We start from the raw sequence: 20,255 nt of genomic DNA on the forward strand, positions 1-20,255 counted from the left end.
AAATATGCATGTCTATACCAATAATAAGATGACAAACAAATATTAAATGGACTTCTGCTTACACTAAAACCCAAAGGGCTGATAGGTGAATGTGAGGGGGTGCTGTGGTTGGAGAAATCATCATTTTTGCAACCACTATAGTAAAGACTGGTTCAGGCAAGAAGAATCAACAGATGCTAAATCTAGAGGGAAATTTGGAAGCAGGTATCTTAAAACTTAACAGTGTCAATTCAAAGACTGCTTATTAGTTTTAAGGGAAAAAATTCTAACTATGCAGTAGTGATATCAAACAAAATCCTGTAGGTGATCAAAACTTCCATCACCAGTGAGGGGCAGGCGGGCCTTCTGTGCCCCCAGGTGGCTGTGTCGCCCTGAGAAGGACTCGACACCACTCATATGCTGTTTTGGTCTGGAATGCACCACCTGCATCTAAGCCCGAGGAAGTATTAGACAAACAAAAATGAGGAACGTCTTCCTGGGGAAAAAAAAAAAGTACCACATTCTTCAAAAATGTCAATGTCATAATAAACACAGAAAAGGTGTGAAAATGTTAACAGACTAAAGGAGACTAAAGAGTCACAAGAAATAAATACAAAGCCTGATCCTAGATTGGAGAGGGGAAAAAAGTGTCAAAAAGGAATTACCAGATCAACTGACAAAACACAAAACTATTTAAGAGTAAAGGATCATGATGCATACAAGTTATTCTTAAAGGACTCAAGAAAAAAAAAAGTTTTACACACACACACATACAGAGTGTGCAAGAGAGAATGAGAGCATGAGTATACAAACAGTAAAGCAAATAGATCAAAATGCTACCAACAGGTGAAGCTGGTTCAAGAGTATACGGGCATTTTATACATTACTCTTATTTTTGACAATCTTTCTATAAGCTTAAAATCACTTCCAAATAATAGATTTTTAAAGTTCAGATTTACATTAAAAAAAAAAAAAAATCAAGAGTTGCAAACTGCATTCCAGAGACTTAGGTTATAGAGTTCTGAAGAGTTACCAATATCACAGATGGTATAGGTTTATTAGCACAGTATTATTAAGCTTTTCCTTGACTTCTCCTATGCCCAAACTATATAAAATTCTCAAGATTATTTTCTAGTTTTGAAAAAAGAGAAAGAGCAAAACAAACAGGCCAGACAGAAGTTGAGAGGAAGAGGAAAAAGTAAACTATAATTCTAAAAAAATCTAACAAGAAAACTGGGCCTTTAAAAAGTTCTAAAATAGAAATAATTCCACAAGTTAAGAAAAAAAATGATTCTTTACAAGCTAGTTGGGAAAGAAGCTTTCAATGACAGAAATAAACTCTACTGAATGCTTAATAGACTCTGATTTGGAATAAAACCTGTCCAAATCTAACACAGCTGTTAAATTTAATAAATTCTAATGCTACACTGGAGAAGAAACTAATTTCAAAGCAAAGTTCTTTCCAGTTTTGTGTACGTTGGATATGGAGACAGGAAATATGCATGTGCAATAATAATACAAGAATTTCACCGAAACCAGAAAGAATAGCTAATGTACACAAATTGCAAGGCAATGGTACAATGCAACATTATCAATGCTTAAAAAGTTCCTTACAGAAAAGCTTCCGAATGTGAAGACCTGTCCATCCATTAAAAGCGCTGCCGTGTGGTTACTGCCTGCGGTAACTTGTGTGCTAGGGCCTGGCAATGCTTGAACAAGAGTGGGACATCCCCTAGGTTAAAAAAAAAAAAAAATTTAGTCAATTTCTCTCAAGACCCAACTGAAATAAAGATCAATAAACAATGCAATAAAAAAATAGAAGAGATAAAAGGCACTAATAAGAATATTCATCAAACACTTACTTCGGTACTATATTACGCCTATCTCCAGTCTTCATATTAGGTATACAAAGATGAGAAAGACATAATCACTGACATGATGGAGATTCATAAAAAGATTTCTGAATTTACTACTACTCTATGGACAAAGAATTATTATTTTTTCTGAAAGACTATACCTACGTTTGTTTTAAAAGAAAAAAAAAATGTTAACTTATAAAGTGAATGGTAAGTCAGACAGCTCTACAAATATTTGTTAAATAAAACAAAAATCATGCATTGATTTACCCGGAATACAATCCAAGGACCACACAAAACAGTTTTATGTCTTCCTTTTTACCCTTTTCCCACTGAATTGTCAATTAACTTGTCATCTTCTTTTCTACCTTTTTCCACTGCACTTTAATTTTAGATTTTAGCATACAGAGTATCTCATGAGTCAGAACACCATATCATGAGAGGCACCACAGCAGCGGCTGCAGGCTCAGACCCTAAAGCAGACTGCCTGGGTGTGAGTCCCGGCTCCACCACGCAGCAGCAACATACCATGACTCTCAACAAGTTACTCATCCTTTTCGTATTTCAGTTTTCTCTTCTTTTACATGGAGATAAAACTAAACTGTGTTTACCCCATAGGGTTCCTATGTACAAAAAAGAAGCTCATATATGCCAAGTGCTTGGCTCAGTGATTGGTACACAGTTAGTAATTAATAAACGGTAACTATTATGACAGATGGCATCCTTGGGTTTGTCATATCTGTTCTTATAATCACCCTTATATCACCTTATTTATCCTTTATTAACCACTTTCAATAATCATTATGTATAAGAATAATCATCACTGTAGAAAAAGTCCACACATAATAGGAGAGCTCTGTTTTTGAGATGCTGTAACACTTTAAAATTTTTAAAATTACATATATTTTTAAATGGTTATTCAGGCTGCAATGAAAAATGAATTGGGAAGAGGCAAGACTAGCAGCTGGAAACCTAGTTAAAATGTTGCGATAATCTGGATGAGTTATAGTGAAGACCTGAGCTAGGAACAGTGTGAACTGAAAGGAATGTTTCGACAGCTCTGTAAGGAACAGAACTGACTAGACTCTGGAAATGGCTGATGGAGGTGGGGGTGGGTGGTGCAAAGAAGATTTTCTGCTTAAGTAACAGGTAGATGGTAGCAACATTCACTTAAGACAGAGAATAAGATCTAGGAAGACAAGGAGAGAAAAGAGATAGTTTTCACTGCAAGTTTCTTCTATAATTTAGGTAGGAACAAAGGAAGAAGAGCTCACAGAAATCTAGGACATAACAAAGAATGAACTCTGGGAAAATGTGCTGTGGAGAGAGTCATTTCAAGAAAAGAGAAATACTGTACACGCTGAATGCCTCAGAGCCAGAGACAGATGACCACTCAATTTTGCAAGAAGGAAGTCTTTGGTAGAGGTAGGTGAGACACTATGCAGCAAAGGAGGCACCCACAGAGGGGTCAGAGAATACACAAAATCCCTTCAAAATCTCAGAAGGAATGGGAACCAACAGCTAGAGGGAAAAAGAGCTGAAGGGGAAGCTCTGTCCTTTTTAAGAACTTGCGTAAGTTGAAAGAGAGAGTAAAGACAGGGGATACGGTTCAGAGAGGAGACAAGAAACAGAATCAGATCCCCAAGGAAAAGGCAGAAAGGCCTCAGGGTGGGGACATGAGCAGGCCCCCTTTCAGTGTAATGTGAAGAAGGAGCGAAGAGGAAGTATGGACGCAGGCAGGTTTGTAGAGTCGCTGGGCTGAAGAACTCCCCATCTAATGTTTTCATTTTTGCTGTGACAGGAATAGAGGTCAAGGGCTAAGAGCAAGAAGAAATGAGTGAGAAGATTTGAAGATTATGCAAAGGGTATCATGGTGAATGGAAGAAAGAGAAACCTAGACCAGAAGTTTTTAACCCAGATCCAAATGACTTACAGGAATTCTAAGAGTAAGCTTCAAGAGATTTGTGAAACTTTTAATTTTATAAGCCAACTTTTAAGTGTATATCCTTATGTCTGTTTTTCTGAAGAGACAGCCCATATCCTTCATCACATTCTTGAAAGGGCTTAAATCAAATAGCTCAAAACTAGAAAACAGGGGGATCACTGCCTACTACAGAAGGACTGACTGAATCTATAAATCATAACAATCTGTTTAAGTACAGTGATTTCCTTTTCTTCCAGAAGTCCAAGCTAGACACAGAAAATATAAGTAGACTGATTGATGCTTGAAATTTTGTCACACCTTAGCATCAAGATCAAGAGGGTGAGAAAACTGAGGATGCTGGTAAGGGTAAGGGTGAAGAAGATAAATGACAATCTCAGACTTCGGCTGCTAAGTGATACTAGAGACTAAAAAAAAAGTAGAGGGCTGCAGAGAATGAGTACTGATACAATCAAGCACCAAGTAAAGCAATGCTAAGTAACAGAAGAAAAATTTGTCATCAGATTATGTGTTGTTTAAAATGAAATATTCAGAGTTCGAGCTATCCATTGTGGGTCCTGGGAATGACCTCCATGAATATGGAAGTAAGGTTCACTAGATCTAACTAAGGTGTCAAGGTGACTGTATTGTACAGGACCATTCAGGAGCATGGTAGGACTCAGACTGGGAAAACACTGTGAAAACTACATTTTCAAAGAATGGAAGGCGGGGACTAACAGCAAGATGTGTAGTAACAAAAGCGGAGGAAAGCAGAATGGCTCTGCCTCCAAGGAGTAGTCGTTTCTACCTGAGGACACAATAGTAAGGCTAGACTGAGTTGTTCTCAAATCTGAGGCACCAGGAGCTTTCTCAATAATCAGTTACCATGCCAAAGGACTGTGTGGTGAACTATAGGGCTTCCCTGGTGGCTGTCAGTAAAGAATCTGCCCTTAATGCAGGAGACCACCTACAGTGCAGGAGACTTGGGTTCTATCCCTGGGTTGGGAAGATCCTCTGGAGAAGGAAATGGCAACCCACTGTGGAATTCCTGCCTGGGAAATCTCACGGACAGAGGAGGCTGGCAGGCAACAGTGCACAAGGCTGCTGGAGTCGGACATGACTGAGCAACTAAACCACCACCAAAGCCCTCACAGAAATGTCCGGTTTGATTCAAACAAAGAATTATTGGGAAAGTTCCTGTAACTGTTGATCTATTTGCAGTTTATGTGGCATTTTCATATAAAATATATCACTGATTATCAAAATAATTCTATGTATACATCTGATGTGCTTTAAAAAGGATTCTCCCAAAGTTGGTGGCATTTCTTCTAATAAACTCTTTCATGATACTAGAGTCCATTTATTAAATTATTTGGTAAACAGAGGAAGAACTGGAAACAAAAATTACGTCTGTTATGTGTATGCATACCAGGCATTTTGCAGACACTATATTAATTCTTTAACAATCCTATGGGATTATTTAAACTAAGGCTTAGTAAATTACAGTTACCTAGTTGGTAAGAGATGAAACAAAGACCTAAACCTCGTCTAAATGGTTCCAGACACCATGATGTGCAGCATACTAACACAGAAGGAGGATTTATTAAAGCAAGGAAAAGATGAAACTCAAAAACATTAGAAGTATCAAGATTCTACTGGAAAAAAAAAAGAATAAAGGCATCTAAATTATACAGTCTCTTTCCCAACATCCAGGTTTAAGTTTACAGAAAATTGTAAAAGAATTTGTAATTCAGAGATTTAGAAGTATACTGAAGAATATAAAAAAAAACAAAAAAGAGGGCTGAGTCATGAGTGAATGCATAAAAATCCTCAGAAGCTTTTCGACAATCCCTTTTAAAACCAGCAACAGTAACAGCCAACATTTATTGAGCATTTACTATGAGCTAGGCGCTTGTGCTAAGAAAACAACACGTATTATCTCCCTGTATTCTCACAACAACCTTCCGAGAGAAATATCTATTCCCACTTAAGAGGAAGAAACTGAGCCACAAAACAGTTAACTAATTTGGCCAAGGTCACACTGGCACCAAGTGACAAAACCAGGCTCGGTGATTCTGGCAGGATAACACATGAAATAAAGAGAACACCAATAACGTGTTTCTACCTTCAGCACATGCACACTACAATATTTATCTTACATTCATCACACATTACTAATGTGTGCTATACAATAAATTTCAGTTAAAAACACTTGATTACAAGAAACTTTAAAAAAAAACACCTTCCAACTCTCTTTCAACAAAATATTTATAAATGTTTTGCTTTGTGGTAAGTTAGTTAATAGGTATACTATTGAGGCGTTGTTCCCTCCATACACATGGCCAACTCCTTTTGGAATCTGTAACAGTTCCTGACTCCTGCCTTCCAAACCCCACACAGATCCAGACAAACAAAGTAACTAGAACGTTTACAGCACATATGGTTTTGACTGCTTTTCATTTAATCCACCAGGTACAACTTTTAGGCCATATTTCATTGCATGCCCCAGCTTGACACTCCCCACATCGCATGGAATCAGCCTTCCAGTGACAACTCAATCAACAGAACCAGGAGTGAAAATTTACATGTTGGGAAAGAACAACTTTGGGCAGTTAAGACAAATCCCACCAGAGTTTAATCTCCTTAAAAAACCCTAATTATTTAAACTTCAACATTAAAAGCTATCCTAGTTCATGAAGATATAGTCAAACTATTAAAAATACTTAGCATATTGCTAAGATACTGTCGCCTGAGCAAGTCACTGCAAGGCAAGGTATGGTGCTCGGTGGGTGATAATCAGGACCAGGAGGCAATGTTTTTAGGTACCCTCTTCATTTGAAAAGCTGACGTGAGGTCCTTCCCTTTCATGAACAATTAAACCTCAAGGAGGGGTGGCAGAGTCTTGCACTTATTCTGTTCATTCTTCACACAGCACAGTCACCTGAGGGTTGCAATTTAATCATAGATATGATTTTCACTACTTCCCTCCCACTCAGTTAACACAGCTATCTGTTAACTCTTTTCTGTGGAATGACATCCAAGTACAAAGTCTGATTTGTGAAGACGTGTCCCCTTGCTGCACACATGACTGATTGCTCTCTCATGTCTAACTGTAAAGCACCTTTCCCAGGTTATGTCATGACTCACAAAATAACTGCCAGCTAAGTAACAGTGCAAAAATGATGATGATGATGGTAATAATAATAAATCTTCTTCTGGGTCATGAATCTTCTGTGAGAAACAGAACAAAAAGCTTCCAAATTCTTCTCCCAACATATTACAAGCCCTTTCTCAGTCTCCGCAAGACTGATGGTCATTAACCTGTGAAACAAAATATCTGCTGCCTTCTAAAGCCTGTAACATAACTGCTCAACCCTGCAAAACCACTGATACTCTGTGATATCCAATGCCCAATATATAAATGCCATATCCAGTGACATTTGGTAAAGTAATTCTGTTAAAAACTTTTTGCTCTTTCCAAGCACAATACTTGTCACTAAGATTGTGCTGGTTTTATAAATGTCTTAACAAGTATCAAATGTATGCTTTACTTGTGTTTTTAGTGAGAAGTTGAACTCAATGATACCTCAATCATCTCTTTGCATTACTAACAGCATTCATCAAAGCAACTAAGGACATTCCTTTCATCCTCATTTTGTGTGCGCTGCACTGCACATAGGTCTGACCGTGCCCTCTAGGATGGACAGTGTTTCCTTAATCCCGGAGGCACACTAGAGCATCGAGAGCTTTTAAGGAAAAAGTGATGCTAGCATTCTATCCAACCCTTGTGGCCACCATCTCCCACTCCGAATGCCCACCTCTCCACAAATGCCTCTTAAAAATTCTAGACTTAGAATCCAGGTGTAGTATTTTTAAAGTCCCCCAAGCAACTCCACTGTGCAGCCAGGATTAAGGATCACTGGTCTTTACTATGTAAATGGTATCATCCCTGCCACAGTAATGCAGTCATTTCAGAATAAAGTAAAAATTCTGGATTTTATTTAATGACTGGAGTGACTCAGTGTATGTGAGTGAGAAATCATGCAGTTCCAATTGATTCTGGCAGGTACCTTATGAATACATGGAAGAATTAGGCAAGAGCAGAGAGACAAAAAGAAAGGAGGTTCTGTGGCAGACTGGATTGGTGAGTCATGTCTAGCCTGAAACAGCCCTGTATCTCCCAGACTTACAAATAAACCTGGTATCAGTGATGGGCAGCCACACATGGGGGCCATTCAGATCCTGAAGACCACCTGCTGCAGGGGGACAAGTGACTGACAGGCGATGTTTCCTTGGGTCCACGAGGCCATTCTTCCCCTGGGAAGCTACCAGCTTGTGACTGAGCTGTGAAGGATGAAAGCTGGCCCGTCCTGCCCAATGTCGAACTCTTCCAAAAGTCACCTTGGCTTGAGGACACCCCACTGGCCTGGCTAAAACTCAGTCATAACCTAACTCTTCCTGTCCCATTCTTCTTCCCTCTTTCCTTTCACAGGGGTCAGACCTACCTCAGGCTGATTCCTGTTCTCTTCCCTTTCACAGCAGTTTGCTATCAATAAACCCTCTGTACATCTAATCCTGCTTTAGCATCTTCTTGGAAGACGTGAGCTAATAAAGATGAATTTTCTATACTTCTAACCCAAAGCACTCTCATTGTATTAAGCAGATATGGACTCAGCTGCTGTGATGAAAGTCAAGAAACCAGGACTTAAACAAATAGAACTTCTCTCTCAGGTAAGCACCCAAGTATAAGGAGCTGTTGTAGACATTCCATGGTGTCAGGGACCCAGACTGTTTCTATCTTGTGGCTCTGCCATTCTCAATACACAGTTTCTAACTTAGGACTGCTGTGATGACTTCTCCAACTCCCATTATCAGGCATGGACTCCAGGCAGCAAGCAGGGAGGGGAGACAGAGAAAGGGAAGAGTATCCCCCCCTCCCTTTAACAGTGACCCAGAACGGCATACAGCACTGTAGTTCACACGGCCATACCTTGCTGCAATGGAGGCGGGAAAATGAAGCCTTTAGTTTCATGGTTATGTCATCAACTCAAACCTTATTACCAAATGAGGTAGGGAAGAATGAATAATAAAATATGTCCAATAGTCTCTACCACAATTAGTTCTTCACTATTCTAGATAACTCAAAACAGTTTCTCTGAGTGACCATTTTGTTTGAAAATTATTCAAAAACTTTGATGACATCATGTTAATATTAGACTAAAATTTAAAAATAGATAACATCAAGGAATATGAATATATCCTTTGCTGATTTATTACAATGCAATTTGGGAATAGTCACTGTCTTTTCTATTGCCATGAACAGCCTTTAAGAAGATATTAAATCTGAAGAATATAGTGTGATTTCCTGATAATCATAATCGCTCTTACATTTTAAATGTATAAAATGTAAATCAACTTTTCTCCTAAAACATAAAATCATTTGTCCGCACAAAATCAAGAACCACCAATAATTTACAGGCCACGCTTTCCAAAACAGTGGTATAAATACTATATCAAGTGTAGAAATAAATATTTACAAAGAAAAAAGGAAAGAAAGGAAGGAAAAAAAAACACTTTCACGCAAGATGTTAAAGTACCTGGAATTGACATCTCCATGTCCGAGCTGCCCATGTTGCCCGTACCCAAATGTGTAGACGTCGCCATTTTCCATTAAAACCACTGAAATCAAATTTCAGAGCTTTATTTTTTCATTATACACATTTTATATTTCTATCACAAGTATACTGAAAGCAGTTCAAGTTTCACTATTTTTAAAATTTTAAAAATTTGTAGAGCCATTAAGAATAGGCAATAGAAGCAAAGACATTTATATTTAATGAGAAACAATATAATTTTAGTTCTCTAAAATATTTTTGTTGTTATAAAAATACATAATGTTTTTAAAACATACACTTTAAACTTATAAATGCCATTTAATAACACTAACATTTAATAAAACAGTGGTCTGAGTCAACTGTTAAGTCTTTTTATAATGAGTAACTACATACAAAATACTCTCTCCTATCTAGGATAATTACATATATGTAGAGGGTCTGAGCTCTGCACAATTATGTACAACATCAGTATGTCTGTCAGAACTTTAATATCTTTCAATGTCAATCTGTCAATATCTTACCAAATAAGGAAATATATTGAACAACAAAGAAAGAATTTTTTATTTTTATAAAGGTTGAATAGTACAACTTAAGCTATATAACCCAAATACTAATGATTTAGTAGGAACTGAAATACTTTCTACATTTAAAAAAAGTTTTCTAATTTAAAAATTGATATTTTCTTATAAATATTGCATAATAAAGCTGAAGTAAGATGTATGGTTTTTGCAAATGCTTTAACAACAGATAAAATTTTACATTTATAAAATTAATACACTGTACTGGTACAAAATAGTTTTAAAATTATGTTTTAAAAAGCTCTCAATAAAGTAATTTATGGATGCACATTTCCCACTGAACAGTAACAAAGCTTATGTACAGCTTATAAAAAAATTAGAAAATTATAGTTTAAAATTATCTTCAGGAATTTCATGACTGAATTATAAAATCAGTCCATCAGAAGACAAATAAGAAGTCAGATCTCTAGACAATCATTCCACAGATTTAAAAAGGATTGTCTAATAAATATGCTTTCATAAATCTGAGAGACGCTATAGCTTTGACACACGGTTAACAGGCTACATTTGTCTAAACTAAACAAACAGGCTATTCAACACAATTGTAAAAATGCAGTTATACCCTAAAGTTCCAGCTGCTACCTGAGTGGTGAAATCCACAGCTGACTTGTACTGCCCGGAGCTCACAGTCAAATCGCACGGAGCCTGGAGGGTATGTTGTGATTTTGCTTGCATCCTTTTCTCCTCGTTCTCCACTTCCATCTGCAAGTGTTATAATTTGTAATTAAGCCATGACTCATCTTCAAAATAAAATTTTAAATCAGTTTACTATGGAAAAACAGGAGAAAATGTTAAAAGGAACAAGCGAGAAGGATCTGTAGCTGTTAGAAGTGATAGATCAAGAATCTACCTGCAAAGAAGCCAATTTTGAAAATATAACCTATATATTTCTGTTGGCAAAATACTACTAAATCAGTAAAAACACAGATAAGGCCTGGTTACAGATAAAGCCTTTTAATCTAATCAGTTATGTGATGTAAATGGGTCATTGAGTTATAAAAATAACAAAATTCTACATGTAAAAGTTTATATGGGAAATTTTAGTTTGTATAAAAAATAACTGCATGCAAAGTCATTTAACAACTGTTTTAAATTTAGTGATACTGTTAGTGCTAGTCATTAAAAAAAAAAAAAAATTCTAGCTGACTTGCAAATCACTTAGATTTCCCAAACACATCTTAGGAAGACTACTCTGTCCACCAGTATTGCTAAACTCAGTTGAACCTTAAAAAATTTATAAAGATCAAATAGTTTTATCCAATTATTGTAGTTAAATGGTTTCCTGTCAATCATTTCATCTGTCCCACCTTGACCCTCAGCCAGTCTGCTTTGTGGATTTCTTCTGGCCCCCAACCCCAACTCTCAACCAGACCCTCTGCTTTTATTCCTTCTTTCTTCCCTTCTTCTTAAATTCCCTACCATAAACTTGCTTTAAGACCCTCCCTCCCCCCTGGTTTCTACATTAACTTTAAATATTTTAGCATTTTAACTATAAAATTTAAAAACACATTCCAGAACATAACAACTTTCTCTGGAATGTGTAAATAAGAAAAGTAACTGAACTTTCCTAGCCTAATACTACAGATGAACTAATATGACTTCTATATCATCAAGATTCAAATTCCTTACACATGGAATAAATGTAAATCTGAAAAGAATTTCAGGTCAACTAGCCTAAGTTAATTGCTTTGTGATACAGTAAATCTAAGTAAGTGTCTATAATATGCAGATACACGTGTGGATCTACAGACACACATTTTAAGATAATTCTGTATTTTCACTGCCCATTTTAGAATACTAAACAGAATAATATCATTTCATGTTCATGTACACTTTCCTTACTCTAATATTTCTAATCTTAGTAATATCCAAGGTAAGACAAAACTGGCCTAAATTACGAGTTCCATTTCTATAACTAAATGACTTTAGCATTTTAAAAAGCTTTAAACTCTTTACAACACTAGGAGAGTAAAACCTCACTAATTCGGAATAACACATGGCATATATGACTTACTGGAAAGGTCTTAATTACAGAACATTTAAATAAAAATTGTTTTATTACCTTCAAGCAGAACAGATTATAGATTAAACTAAATGCTACAATAAATAAAATGTGGTTACCTACATTATAATTCAAAATAGGCCTATATTACATAAAAATGTACCATAAACATGAAAGTCCTTTAACATACAAGAATTAATTGCTGGACCCAGAGGCTGAAGGCACGCTGAAGGAATCCTTCATTTCTTGAGCCCTTGGTTTGAAAAGCTAGTGATTTTAGACAGGTTTCCCCTTAAAAGTATGGCCCTGAAAATTCAGAGGAAGAAGTTATTTTGAATTTTTACTCAAAAAAAAATCACAAATACTGCATCTGAAGTATCATAAATTCTGAATTAGTGAGAGGTTTTACTATAAAAGGATAAAGAATAATGATTCCTCTTTTGCTAAATAATCTAATATAGGTTTGCCAATTAAATCTGCAAGAATGTGTACTTGTGTATGGGATTAAAAAAAAAAATCACATTTAGTTTCACTCTATCCAAAATGCAATATACTTTTAGTTCAAAAACTCTTCATCCTGGAAAGATAGTGGAATAGTAAAGTATAAACAAGGGCCTACCCAAAAAGTAATAAGCATCTTCCAAAGACTATTTATATAAGATGACAGATACATAAAAACTTTACAGCTTTATCTCAACTGGTAAAAAATATTTCATTATTAAAACCAACTCTGATTTATCATAGAAGACAAACTGTGTTCATTTAATTGTGCCAGACCTAACTATATTCAATGCTACACTTTAATTTCAGTTTCTATAAATTTATTGATGCCTAGTTAAAGCTTTCACCTTTGAATTTGGCATTTTGCCCTCTCTCTTGAATATAGAGATTAAATATAGATACAAACCCCACAATAGAGACACAGCATCAGGGAAAGAGGGAAAAAACGCCTAGTAATTTACTGATTAAAATCACAGCGATTAAATGAGTAGTAATGACTCTCATTTAGAAATAAAAAAATAATACTAGAAATATTTTGTTCATCTAAACAAAACTTTTATCTATAAAAATGATTTGTCAATTATTATAGATGGTGAAATAAGAAAAAAATAGGGATGAAATTCTTGATCACTAGCAGCAGCAGTGACTGAGGTTTTAATATTTGTATCTGGAATTTTATGTCAGTTAAAAAAATAAGTACAATTCTAATAATTTAGAAATTTACAAAAGTTTATCAAAGCAAAAAGATACCTAACCAGTCAAGAGTATAGTGCAAATTCAAAAATTAGGAAGTGAAATTTAGCAAGATTAATCCTGCTCAAATTCATTATTCAGAAAAGTATTAATGAAGAGAAATAAAATAAACCTCAGATTTTTAGGAAAGTTAGGCCTAAATATTCTTATAATTGCCCATTTAAGCACATCTATCTTTTCCCTAATGTGAATATGCTCATACATATATCATGTGATATTAAAACTCTGATAGCTGTAAAGTTTTGTCTCTAAAATATGATATGTATATATACATTATATACGCTTATTTGTGTACACACACAGAGGAAAGAAGATTTAGTATCTAAAAGACTCTACCCTTAATTTTAATTTAAATCTATACTTTTTGGCTAATCTTATAAGCATGCATATTGCTGAATGTATCACAGAAACAGTGAGTACTTGGAACAAAATCACTAAAATAAAACAGCAAAGCAGTAGTAATATCAATTTGCTAAGTATCTCTGCCTAAACACTGAAAATTTAAATAGCACAGTAGATAAGTGTTTTTGGGCGCTGGAACCTAAGAGACTTGGATTGGATTCCTGGCTCTATATATTCATTTGCCAGTTTTATGAAAACTGAATGCTGGATCTTCTCTCTCTTTTAAAAAATTTTTCTTTTTAAATTTTGATATTGGATCTTTTTAAGTTTTAGTTTTCCCATCTATAACAACATGGCACATTACATCACAAGGTTCTTGTGAGAAATAAGTACAATAATGTATGAAAAGTGCTCAGTCAATATTCACTACTGTTGCTCCCCCTAATCAATTTAGTAATCTGATGATATAGATATCGTTATTCCATTTTGCAGTTGGGAAAACCAAGGCTTTAGAGTGGTTAAGTAGCCAGCCCAAAATAATAAATAGTAGAGCAGCTTTAGAAATTGATCAAAAATAAGGGTCACATATTTTACCACCATCAAATGGCTGACATCTTAAATCTTCTGATAAAATAAACTAATCACACATTTAACAAACCTCAAATTTTGTACCTTTAAGATAATTCTAAAAGAGAAAGCAAAGAATTCAATTGGAAAAATTTAAGCTACTATTCGTGAAGAATTTTTATTTGCAAAGAATATATATATATATACATATACATACACACATATATATCAATTTAATTTTCATATCAACATATTCAGTTTGGAATTATTATTCCTATTTTTGAGATAAGGAAACTGCAACCAAAGAGGTTAAGAAATTTATGAATGGCCACACAGTTGTAGTAAATGAAAAACAGGATTAAAACTGAGGCCTAATTCCAAAGGCCATACTTCCATTACACCATACCACTTCTCTACAGAAAATAGGTGTAAAACACAGAGATGATTTTGTGAGTGCCTTCAGATTTTCATGTCAGTCACTTCTAGACTATCTCTAGAACAATTCGAATGTTCCTAACGAAGAGTAGTACACTAAAATTTTTTTTTCTATTTAAGGCACTGAATAGCTGAAACAAATGTTAATTCAGCTAACTGTTTATAATCTATAGTTACATTCTTTAAATACTATATGTTATATGGATTATATGTTCTATGTATTGATTCAGTCTTACACACTACTGGCCTCTGGTCAAAATTTGCCTGAAAATTTGACAGATCCTGGGACCTTCTCTGAATTCTCTCCTATCAGCCCAGAAGCTCTCCAACTTTCCATCTTAGAACTCACTCCTGTTTACAATAAATCCATAGTTCTTACCCTCCACACACCCCCACAAGAAAGTCACAGTCTATAGGATTTAAATCATTATTATCCTACAATCTGTACCACCAACATAATTAAAATGTAAGGTAGAACACAGCAATTAATACAGTGACTTTCTCAGTGGAAGATAAATAGAGTAAGACCCAAGAGGAAAAACAAATTTACACAGGAAAAGAAATTTATTAAAAGATTATAACTATATGCAGCAAGAGTAAAAGCAGTGCCTGGCAAGGGGGTTAAATGATAGGGACAGAAAATGCAAAGGGAGCAACAAAAAGCAAACCTGTGGGTTTACAGTGAGTGGTAAGTTAATACCTTCCACATAAAATGGAACACCATTTGATAAAATATTACTCACACTTTAAAGTCGTTTGGTGGTAAAGAAATGAAACTATTTCACTCTATAAAACCATACAATCTGATGATTAAAAAAAAAAAATGGCCCTACACTGTAATACTACAAAATCAGTCCTTCCAAAGAGGTTGCTACAGTCTCATAAAAATAACCCCGTTAAGTTGAAAAGTTTCTATAGCTAATCAGTGCAACATCATAAAAAGTCTGTTTTAAATCTCTAACCTTGGTCTTCTTTAGCATTTATTTTAAATTCTGGAAAAAAAAAAAAAAAACACAAAGATGACTGTCTATAACATACTAACATGGAGCTGAAAAAGTTTTAAACTGCTTATTGAAATGTAAATAGTGAACCTCAGGTAAAGTATTGGAGAACTCTACTTTCATATAATTGGTGAGAAAAAGACCTGATAAAAGCTTCTCTAATACTGATGCTAAGTCACTTCAGTCGTGTCCGACTCTGTGCAACCCCGTAGACGGCAGCCCACCAGGCTCCCCCATCCCTGGGATTCTCCAGGCAAGAACACTGGAGTGGGTTGCCATTTCCTTCTCCAATGCATGAAAGTGAAAAGTAAAAGTGAAGTTGCTCAGTCATATCTGACTCTTAGCAACCCCAAGGACTGCAGCCTACCAGGCTCCTCTGTCCATGGGATTTTCCAGGCAAGAGTACTGGAGTGGGTTGCCATTGCCTTCTCCGTCTCTAATACTGGCATAGTGGAAAATATGAGATCAGAAATTCTGGCAGTAACTAAAATAATTTGCATAGCATACCCCAAATAGTATTGCTTAGATTTAAATATTAATGGCACTGTTAAGAGCATCCAGTAAACAAAAGAATCACAAATTTTACTATGGTTAATCACATTAGATTTAAACTAACCTCAACTTTTTTTCCTGCAGAATATAATTTGAATAGTTCTTTATTTGTGGTTTAACTAAAAACAGGGGTTTGTTTTGTTTTGTGTTTTTGCCTTGAGTGACAAACTGACAGACTGAAACAGGCAAATAAAAATAAAATGGATTACAATATATTGCATGTGAAAGTTTAAAAATAAAATTCGTCTGTAACAGTTCAGTAGCCCTCCCCCCAAAAAGAGAAAATATTACTTAGATTAACTTGCACAGAATATGTGTTTTTAAAATCTGCTCTACTTTGCAGGGTTCATTTCAGGCATTTAAGAAAATACTAAATCTAAGTTGTACTACTCCAAGAGTGGCTGGTTCACATGCCAGGATTCAAGGCAGAATTTATACATAAATTTGTAAGTTCCCTGCATTAAATTCTTTCCTGATCTTAGTTGACCCATAATTTCTTGTTTAAACAAATCTTGCTTTAGGAATATTTTTAATTAATCTAGAACTCAAATCTTAAACAATTATACGGCAAGATATTGCCAGTCACTCAAGATTTGTTGAGACCTATGAGTTTCTGAGGACTAGAGTAGGTCTACTCTTTACTGACATCTATCACTTTTAAACCTCAAATATCAAATAAATCATGTGTATTATATATATAAACTTTTATATTAAAACAAATGAAGCATCATAGAGGTTAACTCATTATCACTTTATACACTGAATTTAGCAATTCTGTTAATTCTGAAGCACATGAACAGCATTAAAAAAAGAAAAAAGGATTGCAAAATGCCAGGTGACAGTCATCTAACAGTAGATAATAAAGTATATAAAACAGAGAGCCGTAATTATTTTTTCCACCTTTCCTTAACCTTAGGAAATTTGAAAAGAAATGGAAAAGAAAAAGATACATTGTAAAATGTCTTCTTTTTATTAAAGTTAGCAAAAAAAATACAGTGAAATAAGATTGACAGTCATTGACAAATAGTACACTTTCAGCATGTTCTTTCTCCTCAGGCTATATAACAATGAGAGAAGCAAAGTAGAAGAATTAGGTTTGTGCATTTTCCCAGAGGCAATACTCAAATAAGTGGAAGAAGTTGGGAAAGCATCCCGCCTAGTTGAGAAGGAAGACCAAATACCTTTGTGCTTGTCCCGCTTATGCTTTAGCTGTGCTGGATGGGATCTGAGTCTGGCTAGAGCCTGTTCTCGGTGGTTCATAAAAATAGGACCAGCAAATACAAGGGGGCCTGAGGAGAAACATTTTGTATGTGCATAGAGAAGCTCACAAAATAAAAACACTACAATGAACAAAAGTAATTCAAACCAAAAAGCATGGAAATTAAAGTTTGGGACATCATTCTTTTCTCCCAAGTCCCCTCCATTAACTTCCCACTCCCAACCATAACCTATTCACCATTCCACACACAAGTTTTAGTATCTTAAATACAGTTAATAAAGTACAAATTTTAATCTTTTATACTTATAATATTACTAGGTAGTTACTAATAGTCTCAAATAGATAATCAGAAATTTCAAACAGAATAAATCAAATTTTCCTACAAATCTTTTAACATCACATATATTCACGCTTAGTAAACCATATATTCATTAAAAATAAATATATTTCCTTTTAAAATACCAAAAACCAACTCAGTCTTAAATTAATGATTAAAGTTTAACAAGGTCTTCAAGATTTAATATGCATGCTAATCTTGATATAAAACCAAGAGATTACTAATTTAACTACATTTTGTCAAAGAAAACAGGTTGTCAAAAACAAAACAAAAAATTCATATGATCTGATACACATATTTATATACATACACATTTATATCACATATATACACATATAAATGTGTATGTATATATACATACACATTTATATCACATATATATCATATATATATTTATATCACATATCATACACATGCATACGTGTGTGTGTATATATATATGTAAAATCATTGCTTTATAAAAATAGTATTTTGTAAGCTGTATTTTATTTTCTAAAAAGATAAATCCAACTTTATGTATGATTTCTGTAACCACATACACAAAATCAGACACAAGGATAAGCTCAATTTCACACTGATGATAAAGAAGGGAATCTAAACCCAGTTACATTTTTGAAACATTAACCATTCTCTCATAAAATGATTTCTTTCTGAAGCCCCTCTATGTACATAACACTATACACTGACAAAGATTACAGTCATTTCTACTTATGTAAGAAAAAATTTATAGCCAAATTAATTTCAGTAAAATTCAAAAACTGTTTTCCCCATTACTGTTTAGCTTGAAAATAAAATTTTATACCTTAAAGTTTTAGTTCTTTTATTATAGAACAGAACTACAGTTTCCTTGAGCTTTAGCAATATCAAAAATGCTTACAAATTTCAAAATAGTAAATTTGACAGTTAAAGAGTTACCGATATTTGAAAAGGAAATTGACAGTATATACACACTGAACATTTTAAATTAAATTTCTTTGTTATTCTCTATAGATCTTTAGCTATAACTAATTGTTCTAACAATGGACAAAGTTAAACTATTGCTCTGTAATAAACTTTGAAAAATGTCATGTTAAATACCAAAATACCCTGCATTAAACATTAAAAATGGGTAGAAAAATATTTTTAAATTATGTCTCTGGATACAGGAAAAAACATAAGCAGCATCAATTCAATGAAACACCAAGAATAATACATCCTATGATTACTACAGATAGAAATATGCTAATTTAATGCTAATAGAAGAGTTAAATATTATTTTCCAGTAACACAGTATCAATCATTTTCAAACTAATATTATATAAACTAAAGAAGAAGAAGTAGAAGAAGTGAAGTCGCTCAGTCGTGTCCGACTCTTTGTGACCCCATGGCCTATAGCCTATCAGGCTCCTCCGTCCATGGGATTTTCCAAGCAAGAGTACTGGAGTGGGTTGCCATTTCCTTCTCCAGAAGCTTCACCTTTAAAATGTAACAAAATGAGACACATTTCAAGTAAGAACATGTTCTTATCCATATGCCCTATTTTCCAATTGATTTAAACAGATGATATAAATCACTCTAAAAAAGTATATAAGACACTTTCTAACTACACAAAAGAATTGCAAATATTAAAATAACAATAATATTAAGCTGTATTACCATTTTATAATTCCTATGGTCTGCCTGAGATACTATTTCTTTCAGAAAAACATTATACCCATAATATTCATAGTTCTTTAGCTTCTCATAAATTAAAACTTTTTAGAGACCTTTCTGTACATAAACACAGAAGGCCTACAAGCAATCACACATAGAAAGTACACCATTCAAACTCAACTTAAGTTACCATTTATACTATCAGGTTACCAGGTTCTAAAATACTCTGTACCCCATGGACTAAAATAATTTTCTTACATAATTAAGTCACTCATTTATTCACCAAACATTTTTTATTATCTTCAATGTCATAGATGCTGGGTATCACAGATATAATGACAAAGACACAGATTTCATTCAAATTCAGTCCACCAAGGAAGACAGAATGAAAACAAAGAATTGCAATATGTTCTGATAAATGTTATTATAAAGGAAATCTGTACACACTATATCTTGAAGGATGAAAAGTAATCAAATCAACTTGGGTGAACTAAAAAAGTTTCAAAGACAGAAAAGCTTTGCCAAGAGAGAAAAAAGAGAAGAGAGGGCATTCCAGGTAAAAGGAATAGGATTTATAAAAGCAGGAAGACATAAACAACATTACTATATGGTCATTAAAAAAAAAAAAAACAGCTGAAATGGATGGAGTATAAGGTTATCAGGCAGAGAGTAGTAGGAAATGAGTTTGGAGACAAATATACAAAAGAGGTAATTAATGTCTTTTGATACTATTAAGCCTCACTGCAGAGTGATGAGAAGTCCACAAAATGTTTTCAATTAGTTGACAAAGACATATTAAATTAACCAACTTCAGGCACAGGTCCTAGGAACACTTGGACAAATATGATGACACCATCTCTGACTCAGGAAGCTTACAGTCTAATGACTGAGAAAGAGTTTACACAAAACTCAAGAAGAAATTATTCCAGTGTGCTAAGAGAAAACTGAGCATACTGCAGGGGCAG

At 34.4% G+C, this 20,255-nt stretch overlaps 1 protein-coding gene across 18 annotated transcripts in view; it reads right to left on the reverse strand.

Moving 5' to 3' along the window:
* Nucleotides 1–20,255, reverse strand: part of MYCBP2 (MYC binding protein 2, E3 ubiquitin protein ligase) — a 270,681-nt gene that overhangs the window by 149,979 nt on the left and 100,447 nt on the right. For 15 of the 18 annotated variants that reach the window (XR_003513823.1, XM_027557742.1, XM_027557737.1 and 12 more), the window contains 4 exons: nt 17,284–17,391; nt 10,532–10,651; nt 9,354–9,435; nt 1,594–1,711 (listed from right to left, as the gene is read on the reverse strand). Coding sequence is in view for 17 of the 18 variants with exons in the window: in XM_027557742.1 (XP_027413543.1) it covers nt 1,594–1,711; nt 9,354–9,435; nt 10,532–10,651; nt 17,284–17,391 (428 nt within the window). In the remaining variant the exon portion in view is untranslated. Of the gene's footprint in view, nt 1–1,593; nt 1,712–9,353; nt 9,436–10,511; nt 10,652–12,141; nt 12,237–17,283; nt 17,392–20,255 lie in introns of those variants that run through there. The other 3 variants (XM_027557740.1, XM_027557741.1, XM_027557733.1) reach the window with 3 other exon arrangements.

Source organism: Bos indicus x Bos taurus, chromosome 12 (genome assembly GCF_003369695.1).
Source record: "Bos indicus x Bos taurus breed Angus x Brahman F1 hybrid chromosome 12, Bos_hybrid_MaternalHap_v2.0, whole genome shotgun sequence".
NCBI classification, from domain to species: domain Eukaryota; kingdom Metazoa; phylum Chordata; class Mammalia; order Artiodactyla; family Bovidae; genus Bos; species Bos indicus x Bos taurus.